Consider the following 11,332-nt stretch of genomic DNA (forward strand, 5'->3'; position numbering starts at 1 on the left):
GGGGGGGGGAGAGGAGAGAGGAGACAGAGAGGGGGGGGAGAGGAGAGACCTCTTTGGGAGAGATGGAAAAGAGGTTTTTTCAAGACAGGCTTTCTCTGTGTAACAGCTCTGGCTGTCTTGGAACTCACTTTGTAGACCATGTTGGCCTTGAAGTCACAGAGATCTGCCTGTCTCTTCTTCCTGGGTGCTGGGATTAAAGGCAATATAAATAATCTTTTAAAAAAAATATTAACAATCTTAATCATTTGAAAATCTCCATTTGATAACTAGGTTATTTATATCTGTTACATATCCAATAAAATGATGCATATATCTGTCACACTATAAATATTTAGTAGTGCCTTATTTATTTATTTATTTATTTATTTATTTATTTATTTATTTATTTATTTATTTATTTATTTGAGGCAGGGCCTCACTATGTAGTCCTTGAACTCACTATGCAGCCAAGACTGGCCCTAAGGGTTGGAATAACAGATATATGCCACCATACCTGACTTAGTAGTGGCAATTGATAATAAATCAAATGATATATCTAAACTCACTTCTTTTAATTATGTTTTTCACATTTGCTTATTTTATGTGTATGTAACATGTGTACATGCACAAATGTTAGTAAGCATATGCCATAGCATCCATGGGAAAGTCATATAGATAGCAGGTATTCAAGGTCTGCTAAGGATATAAAGTAAGTTCAAAATAAGCCAGGGCAACTTAGTAAGACTCCATCTTGAAACATAAAACAACAACAACAACAACAAAAACCAATAAAAAACCCATGAATAACAACAAAAAATATGGACATTAAAAAGTTTGGAGAAATATAAATGAGGAATGAGAAAAGAAAGCAGATCAAACTCCAGAGCTTTGCTAAGAGTTCTAAACATAAAGCAATACGGCCTCTTCCTAAAATATTTAATCTGGTTACCTCACACAAAAGGTAAGTGAGGTAGTCTAAGGTAAAGAGAAAATAAAATTTGACAATTCAGCATTTACAGAAAAGAGCTATCTTAACCTCTACTCCACAGGAATATCTCAGAAATAACTAGATTCAGAACATTTCAATCCATTCAATGTTGAAGAAAAAAACAAACAGAATCTAGAGTTATGTATCATATCTCACACTAGAAAGGTGGACTTAGGGCCAGGTAGTGTAGTGGGTATTCGCACTGCCCAGGACCTTGAGTAGTGCTTCTGCTCTGCCAACAGACTCCTTTAAAGGAAAGAGGCAGGCAGTCACTCTCTCTGCTCTTGTGCTGATTTGTATTTGGTAGGAGTGAAGCGGGTGCCTTGCTGTTTGTGCTCTTTCCCCTTGGGCAGAACAACTGCTGTGGTGTCCAACCTGTCCTGTATCAGTGAGTATTTGCCCCTATTATATACATCTAAATCAATTCTTCTGAACCTCTCCCAGACTACTGTGGATTCTCGTTACAAGGTAGTGGTGGAGCATGCCTTTGATCTCAGAATTCGGAGTCAGAGGCAGGCAGATCTCTTTGAGTTCAAGGTTAGCATGGTCTAAAGAGTGAGTTCCAGGACAGCCAGGGCTATACAAAGATGGAGTATAGGAGTTCAAGGTCAGTTTAGTCTACCTACCTCAAAAAACAACATCAACAAAGCAGAACCACAGTCTACAAAAGGAACCTTAAGATTGAAAGAATCATAATTCATTAACAAAAAGATAAATATTCCCAATGGGCAGCCTTTAATCCCAGCACTCTGGTGGCAGCGGTAGGGGTATGTTTGTGAGTTGAGGTCAGCCTGGTCTAGAGAAAGAGTTCCAGAGACAGGATCCAAAGCTACACAGAGAAACCATGCCCTGAAAAAACAAAAAGGAAAAAAAAAAAAAAAAGAATAGGGGCTGGAGAGATGGCTCAGTGGTTAAGAGCACTGGCTGCTCTTCCAGAGGTCTTGAGTTTAATTCCCAGCAACCACATGGTGGCTCACAACCATCTGTAATGAGATCTGGCGCCCTCCTCTGGCATGTGGGCATACATGGAAGCAGAATGTTGTATACATAATAAATAAATAATTTAAAAAAGAATATATTACCCAAAACTATGTACCAAAGGTGTTGAAAATTGTATTATTTATAGATTTCAAAACATAAAGCAATTATTTCTATGAAGGAATACAAAGGAGAAATATAATAGAAACAAAGAAAGAGTTAAGATAGCAAAAATAAAACTCATGAAACAAAAGAAAAAATAAAATCACACAATTAAGACACAACTGGGAAATAGTGTAATTAATCTTCAAAGGTAATAATAAGTTTATCCTATATTTCTAATTTTTAAACTTACTTTTTTTATGTTATATGAATGTTGTTCCTGCAGGTATGTTCATCTACCACATGTGTGCCTGATACCCAGGGAGGCAAAAAGAAAATCAGAGCACCTAGAGCAGTTGTGAGAACTGGACAATTGGGAGCAGCCATATGAGTGCCAGACATGGGATCTGAATCCTCTGGAAAGACAATCAGCTATTGCTCTTAAATCTGAAGCTATCACTCCAACCTTGCTATTTCTAATTTTTTGTTGTTTGTTTTCTGTTTTTAGAGACAAGGTTTCTCTGTGTAACAGTCCTAGCTGTCCTAGAACTCTGTAGACCAGGCTGGCTTTAAACTCACAGAGATCTACCTGCCTCTGCCTCCCGAGTGTTGGGATTAAAGGCATATGCTACCACGGCCTTTGTGTGTGCGTGTGTGTGTGTGTGCATTGGTGTTTTGCCTGCATGTATGTCTGTGTGAGGGTATAGATCCTCTGGAACTGAAGTTGCAGACAGTTGTGAGCTGCCATGTGGGTGCTGGGAATTAAACCCAGGTCCTCTATAAAAGCAATGAGTGTTGTTAACCAGAGCCATCTCTCCAGTCCCAATATTCCTAATTTTTAAAAGCCAAATTTCTTCCTCTACTTTCGTTAGCTGGAACCTCTTACACAATGTTAAATAGCAACAGTCATAGTAGTTATCATTGTTTTGTTCTTGATTTTAAGGAATTATTCTGCTTCTCTTATAAAAATAATGCTGAATAAAACCCTTAATATAGCAATTTTGGCTGGGCGGTGTACAGAGTGAGCCTGGTCTACAGAGTGACTTCCAAGACAGCCAGGGCTACACAGAGAAAAAAAAAATTGTATCCACACATTCACTCTCATCATATGTACACAATACCCCCACTAATAACAAGAAATACATTTTAAAATTTTTATTTTATGTTTGGGTATTTGTGCAACATATAAATGCCATGACACAAAGACAAGGAAAGAGAGCTCAGTCCCCTGGAACTGGAGATACAGAAAGTTGTGAGCGGCCACGTGGGTATTAGGAATCAAACATAGGTCCTCTGGAAGAGCAGTCAGTGCTCTTAACTGTTGAACCACTTCTCCAGTCACATAAATACATTTTTTATTTGCATCGATGTTTTCCCTGCATGTATGTCTGTGTGACGGTGTCAGATCTTGGAGTTGCAGACAGTTGTTAGCTGCCATGTGGGTGCTGGGAATTGAACCCTGGTTCTCTACAACAGACTCATTGTGCTCTTCACCACTGGGCCATCCTTCCATTCACATTTTTTTAAAGAATAAAAAAAAATGTGCCAGCAAGATGTCTCAGTAGATAAAAGTACTTGAGATGCAAGCTAACAACCTGAGTTCAATCCCCAGAACCCACAGCAGAAGAAGAGAACTGACTGCCAAAAGTTATCCCCTGACATCTGTACACAAGCCAAGGCATGCACACTCATTTGCACTCACACATACATATGATATATGTACACACTAATAAAAGTTTTTAAGTAAAAGGTATTTTTCAAAATAAAATAATTCTCTTGTGTTGAGAAGATAACTCAGCCAGTAAAGTGTTTGCTGTGTAAACATAAGGACCTACATTTGGATTCCCAGCATACACATAATAAATTTCCTATTGCTCTTGAGCTAGAGAGATAAGGACCTCTGGGACTCTATGAAAGAGTTCTATGTTTAGAGAGAGAAACTGTGTCAAAAGGTAAGGTGAAGAGAAAGATACCTTCACTTCTGGCTCCCCAAAGTGCTTGCACGCACGCACGCACGCGCACACACACACACATGCATGTATGCACACAAAATAACTATCCTTTAAAGTTTTTTAAGTAAAAGATTACCCAAATAAATTACCACCAACATATTTGATCTGACACAAAAAAAGTATTACCTATAACATTTTACTTAATTTTCCTTTCAACTTACTTTATGGTATCTGCAAAGCTGACTCGACGAGAGCTTTTTCTAGGTCTTGGAGCATTAAATTCCTAGGAGAAAAGAATATAGGATATAATTCTTAATAAAAAATCACTGTGAATTAAGTCTCCATAATATTAGAAGCAGGACTCAAGTCTTATTTTGAATTAATGGATATAAAATTCCTCCAAACAGCCCAACATAGAAGCACTAAACGAACGTAAATATAATTTTCCATATACTTTTTTGAGGGAAGGCAGTTCTAAGGATTAATTAAACCTGTGGACTCATGTAATTTTTGTTTGTTTGTTTGGTTTGGTTTTTAAGACAAGGTTTCTCTGTAGCTTTGGAGCCTGTCCTGGAACTCACTCTGTAGACCAGGCTAGTCTTGAACTCACTGAGATTTGTCTATCTTTGCTTCCGAGTGCTGGAACTAAAGGCATCTGCCACCACCGCCTAGCTAAATATCTTCTTTTGTTGTTGCTTTGCTTGCTTTGAAACAAGGTCTCAATATATAAAATCCATGTTGATCTCAAATTTATGACCCTTGAGCTTCAACATTCTAACTGCTAGGATTATAGGTGTTTACCACTACTCTTAGCTTGAGAATGATTTTCAGTAAGAGTTAAAATGAGCATATTATTACTGCTTTTTGGCCTTTTGGCTTAAATCAAGTATAAAATTAGCATACTGACACAAACAACATATAACAAGAAAGACTAGGCACAAAACAGAAGCTATGGGGCCAACCCTTATTACAATGTTCTTTTAAAACTGAAAACAACCAGCTTTTTCTTTGTTTTTCACACAAGGTCTTACTATGTAGCTATGACCAGTCTGGAACTCTCTATATAGACCAGGCTGCCCTAGAACTCAGAAATCAGTCTGCCTCTGCTGCCAGAGTTCTGGAATTAAAGGCATGAAGAACCATGCCCATCTAAAAATCTATTTTCATTGTAGAAAAATACACGTAAGTTACTATCTTTTGTGATTGTTATAGTATTTTAGACAAGGTCTCCCGTAGAGCAGATTACATTCAAATTTGCTATGTAGCCCATCCAAGAATGAAACCAAAATTTTATTTTCCCAGTGCTAAAATTACAGACCTGTGCCATCATTCCAAGGTACAACATAATTTATCATCTAAACAGTCTGCCTTGACAAGTACTTACATTGTTTTTGCTAGTGATAAAAACCAAATTAAATTTTTGTTTTGTTTTATCGAGACAGAGTTTCTCTGTGTAGTCTTGGGTGTCCTGGAACTCGTTCTGTAGACCAGGCTGACCTTGAACTCAGAGATTCACCTGTCTCTGCTTCTTGAGTGCTAGGATAAAGGCATGCATCACCACCTGGCCCTTTACCATTTTTCAAAAAATTGATGAGTATATATATGTATGCCCATGTGCCATATACATACAGGTGCCATGGAAGACAGAAGGTGTCAGATCCTCTGGAACTAAAGTTATAGGTAGTATCAGTCACCCCACAGGAACTGAATTTGGGTCCTCTGCAAGAGCAGAAAGTGCTCTTAACCACTGAGTCATCTCACCACTCCACTTTCATCTTAATACTTTTTAAGTGTACAGTTCAATAGTGTTAAAAACATCTTACTGTGTAACTACTCTCTACGTCTTCATCTTACAAAATTAAAGCTGTACTTATTGGGACTGGAGAGATGGCTTAGTGGTTAAAGAGAACATATAACTCTTGCAGAGAACTGAAGTTCATTTTCTATTTTAGGAGGTTAGCAACTCTAGCTGAGGTTTGGTGGGGATCTGATGCCTCTGTGACCTCCATAGATGATGTGGGATTTCCTTCTGTATGCTGTGAATACCACTGGTTAATAAAGACGCTGTTTTGGCCAGTGACTTAGCAGAATACAGCTAGGCAGGGAAAACTAAATTGAATGCTGGGAGAAAGAAAGCAGAGTCAGTGAGAAGACATGTAGCCCCGCTAGAGACAGACGCTGGAACTTTTTACCAGGTTAGCCACAGCCATGAAACAATACATAGATTAATGGAGATGGGTTAATTTAAGATATGAGTTAGCCAGAAATACACTTAAGCTATTGGCCAAACAGTATTGCAAATAATATGATCTCTGTGTGATTATTTCAGGGCTGAGCAGCCAGGAACAAACAATCAGGCTCTTACAACATATGGTCACTTACATTCATGGGTGCATAAGACTAAGACACACACACACACACACACACACACGGACACGGACACAGACACTTACATTCATGGGAACATAAGACATACAGACACACACACACAAAATTAAAACAAACAAACAAACAAAAATACACATTTAGATCCTCCCTCCAAATCCTTGGCAACCAGCATTCTATTTCTATTTATTTATTATGTATACAGCATTCCTTCCATGTATGTCTGCAGGCCAGAAGAGGGCACCAGACCCCATTACAGATGGTTGTGAGCCACCATATGGTTGCTAGGAATTGAACTCAGGACCTTTGGAAGAACAGTCAGTGCTCTTAACCTCTGAGCCATCTCTCCAGCCCCCAGCATTCTATTTCTATATCAATTTGACTATACTTCATATAAGTGGTAACAAGTAGAATTTGTCTTTTTTTTTTTTTTTTTTTTTTTGGTTTATTAAGACAGGGTTTCTCTGTAGCTTTGGAGCCTGTCCTTACTTCTTGACTACTGTGAATAATGTTGCCATGACTATGTATTATCTCTTTCTCCTTTTTTCTTTTTCTTTATGTTTCTTTGTGTAGTCCTGGATGTCCTGAACGGAACTTGCTCTGTAGACCAGGTTGGTCTCAAAGTCAGATATCCACCTGCCTCTGCTTCTGGAGTGCTGGGATTAAAGGCTTGTGCCACCCAGCTGACTACATATTTCTTTAAGGGAGCTGGAGAGATGGCTCAGTAGTTAAGAATATGTACAGCTCTTGCACAGAATTCAAGTTTGTTCCCAGCACCCAAACTGGGCAGTTTAAAACTACCTGAAATTCTGGCTCTAGGGGATCTAACTGTCTCTTCTAGCGTCTGTGGGCTCCCGACACTCACAAAGAATACATACTGATCTACAGGCATTCACATATATGATGTGGGATTCCCCTCTATATGCTATGAATATGTTTTATTACCATTGGTTATTAAAGAAGTTGTTTTGGCCAATGGCTTAGTAGAGTAAAACCAGGTGGGAAATTCGAACAGAGATAAAGGAAGTAGGAAGAGTCAAGGAGATGCCATGTAGTTGCCAGATGAGGCCAGCCACTAGCCAGAACCTTACCAGTAGGCCACAGCCTTGTGGTGATTAATAGAAATAGGTTAATTTAAGATGTAAGAGTTAGCCAGAAATATGCTTAAGCTATTGGCCAAGCAGTGTTGTAATTAATATGGTTTCTATGTGATTATTTGGGTCTGAGCGGCCAGGAACAAACAAGCAGTCTCCACCTACACATATAAACATAAATTAAGAACAAATCTTAAAAAACAACCAAAAATAGTATGCCACCTATACTAAGCAGTCTATATGGTTAAAAGGTCAAACCAGACATAGCACACATGACAGACAGGAGACAAAGTGTTGCCAATTGTCAAGGGCCATGAGAGGTGCAGCAGGATTACTAGTATTCAACAGGCCCACCTACCAGATGAGTGACAGGGAGCCCAAGGCCATGGAGTTACTGGCAGTAGAAATCAGTTGCTCCCCTCTAGGATGTCTCATAAAGTCATTTCATCTCTTCCCTAAGAATAGCTTTAGGTGTTTCCCACTGCTTGTGTGTGTATGTCATCTACTGAACACACATATCTGTGGGTAGTCTGGAAGAGGATTTTTCATTTTGCCATATAATTTTGACATATAGAATATATACTGGGTGTCTTGAATTCTTCCACAGCAGACTTGAGAGAGGGCAACCTCAGTTTACCCCTGTTCTACTATTGACCTCTGGAGATACAAGAAAAAAAGCTATGGGTCACTTAAGCAGCCCTGGAGAAAGAAATTCCTTCACACTTGGTTGTCAGTGAGAGGCTGAGAGTGTCACTACAGAGCCATAGTTTTCCCCCTTTGATTTAGTCACTGTAGATGTAATCTTTAGAGCTGAGAGATGTCCTTGAATCAGCTAACTTGTGGTGAATATGCTAACTCAGACCAAATGCCATAGGATTCCCCTGCTTGTTTACTTAAGTTGTCTAGCTACTTGACATGGCCTCTGCCCACTGGAAAAAAAGTGATGTACTAAGTACAAGACAATTCTTGCCTTCTCATGGTTTCTACTGATTATAAACTTTTTGCTCTCCACTTAGCCATTTAAGAATATACCAAGAGCACGAAGTCTCCTTTAAACCCCCCTAAATGGCTTAATCTCTCTCTCTCAATTAACCTCCTTCCCGCCTATGAGTTCAAGGAGGCTTTCACAAACCGCCCCCACTTTGAGTCATGAAGAAAGCTAACAGTTACAGATTTTGTGAAAATCCTTATCTGCCTTTTATGACCTGACCCTGAAGAATTTCCAGCCCTGTTCCATGAGAATTGCTACTAGTGTCTATATAAGCTAGAAACTTTTGCAGCAGGGCAGAAGAATAAATGGGACATGATGAGAAGACTTGTGTGAGCTGACTCATTTCTTTTACCCTCAGATCCCATTAGCCAGTTCCAGTGCTTGCTGCGGCATTCCTTCTGGATCCTGAGAGGTTTAGAAGGCTGTTCCCCAATAAACCTTGATATGCCAGATAAGTGAGAAGACTGGATTTCCAATCCCTAACTCCATGTAAAAAGCTAGATAGATAGGCTAGAGAGATGTCTCAACATGCAAAGGCATATATTAGTTTGTGTCATGGTAAGGAATCAAAATACCATTCCCTACTTTAATCCCAGCAGAGGTTAAATTATTAGCAACAAATAGAGTTTTAAAAATATAAATACCAGATTATTCAAGAATTTGGATTTTGGCCAGGTGATGGTGCACACCTTTAATTCCGGGAGGCAGAGGCAGGTGGATCTCTGTGAGTTCGAGGCCAGTCTGGTCTACAAGAGCTAGTTCCAGGACAGGCACCAAGAGAAACCCTGTCTTGAAAAAACAAAAACAAACAAACAAACAAACCCCAGAATTAGAATTTTTTTTTAAACATGGTGTCACAGGGTCTTATACACAGTATGTAAACATTCCACCACTGAGTTATGGCTCTAGCCCAAAAGTGCTGTGGAATATTTTGATCACACTCTGACATTCCCAAGACTGACCAATATAGCTACACCTTGAATTAGGGGTAGGGCCAGTTTGGAATTGGCCATTGATAAGTCAGCAGTTTGATAGAGAAGACACACAGGAAGAAAGGGGTGGGGACTAGAGTTTGAACTCTCTTGCTCTGGGACAAGGGAAGATGCATGTCTCTTGTGGTATCTCTAGTCAAAGAGCAAGTTGGCTAGTAGCTACTCAGTCTCTTTGAGCTAGCAGACTTTCACCTCATCCTTTGACTTCTGAATCTAATTGATAAGTAGAATGATAAAAGTCTTAATAAAACCTATATATCGCATCCTGAGTGGCCAGGGGGTCACTGACTGAGGGGCTGTGGGATGGTAGATAATAATTAAAATATCAGCAGATTCATGTGCAGCTGAAAACATCACAAAAGTGTTTGAACAATAACACGGAAGCGAGGAGATACTTGTACACATTTAAATGGGAATCATTTATGGTATCATCTCTTTACATAGCTAATAAAATTCATGATAATCATCGAAGCCAGACAGGATGATAGATTATAATCCTAACACTTGGAAAGCTCAAGAAGAAGAATTGCCACAAGTTCAGCGTCACTCTGAGCTATGTAAGTAAAACTTAATCTCAACAAACCAAGTTCCTCAACAAAACAAAATCACTAAAATTGCAAAGCATCTGCACTAGAGACTTACCTGAACTGTTTCATTTCCACATTTGAGGTCCTGAAGAGGACTCCTTGGGGGTTTCAAAATCTAGACACAATAATTAGAATTAGTCAAGAAAATCTAACAAAGTTATATGAATAGAAAGCTAAATTTTCCACTAACATCCCTGAAATTCCTCAAAGTTATATTGTTCAGTGTTATGTGGCAGATTTAATATGTCTTCTCCTGGCCCACTCTCCCAAATTCTTTTGCACAGAGGTACTGAGACCATCTAACAGTCTGAAATTGTTCATAATGTTGAGCTTTGAGCTTAGGAATGAGGATATGCCCTAATAGGATAATCATGCTAACACAAATCAGTTCTAAGTCTTATTCTCCTATCTCGAGGAAACATAAAACTCTTCACACAGAACTTAAACATGAAAATAAAGAGAGCTAGGTATATCATAGCAATCAAGAAATAATTAAAACAAAAAAAAAAGAGTAAATCCTAGCAGGATTATGCTAAAATTTCTTATGGGTAAGTTTTGCATATAGGTACCCTATATTGTTGCACTTTTTCAGTTTTATAATAATATAAATTTAATATGTAAATCAACTTGGATAAATTTGTGGCTTACAATAGTTTGAATGCCAGGCTAAATATATTTTTAGAGAGAAAAAAATATATTTTAAACATTTATAATAATGAAGTATAATTTATATAGGAAAAGTTTATTAAATAAACACATTTGAAAATATAATGATGTAGAAATATGCTAATAAAAGTTAATTAAATTATATAAACAGTACAAAAAATGTGAATTTTGGCATATTTACTGAATAGTTGTATAACCAGACTAACTATTTGAGTCTTTATCTAGAAAGCAATAAGAAGCTAGTTGAGATGCCAAGGTAAAGCCAAAATCAAAGTATAGTTGTGTTCAGTAAAAAGTAACAGCTATTAATTTAAATAAAAGTATTTCTTACTGAGGAACGCCGTCTTCTAACAGGCTTCTGTATATTATCACTAAAAAAGAAAAGGAAAAATTATGTGTATATAGATTAATAACTTAATTTCTAAAAGCTATCATTACCTCATCCCTCATGTGTTATAGTATAATACTTCAATGTTTTAGTTCTGTGAGTTTGAAGCCAGCCTAGTCTACAAAGGGAATTCTGCATAGCCAGGGCTACATAGAAAAACCTTGTTGAGATAGAAAGGAAAGGAAAGGAAAGAGAAAGGGGAAGGAGGGGAGGGGAGGGGAGGGGAGGGG

At 38.2% G+C, this 11,332-nt stretch overlaps 1 protein-coding gene across 1 annotated transcript in view; it reads right to left on the reverse strand.

Moving 5' to 3' along the window:
- Knl1 (kinetochore scaffold 1) overlaps positions 1 to 11,332 on the reverse strand; it is a 60,070-nt gene that overhangs the window by 43,815 nt on the left and 4,923 nt on the right. The window contains exons 3-5 of the mRNA XM_050132753.1: positions 11,046 to 11,085; positions 10,104 to 10,163; positions 4,221 to 4,282 (exon numbers count right to left, since the gene is read on the reverse strand). Coding sequence (XP_049988710.1) covers positions 4,221 to 4,282; positions 10,104 to 10,163; positions 11,046 to 11,085 — 162 coding nt within the window. The remainder of the gene's footprint in view (positions 1 to 4,220; positions 4,283 to 10,103; positions 10,164 to 11,045; positions 11,086 to 11,332) is intronic.

Source organism: Alexandromys fortis, unplaced genomic scaffold (assembly GCF_014885135.2).
Source record: "Alexandromys fortis isolate MF-2015 unplaced genomic scaffold, M_Fortis_MF-2015_v1.1 scaffold_6, whole genome shotgun sequence".
NCBI classification, from domain to species: Eukaryota; Metazoa; Chordata; class Mammalia; order Rodentia; family Cricetidae; genus Alexandromys; species Alexandromys fortis.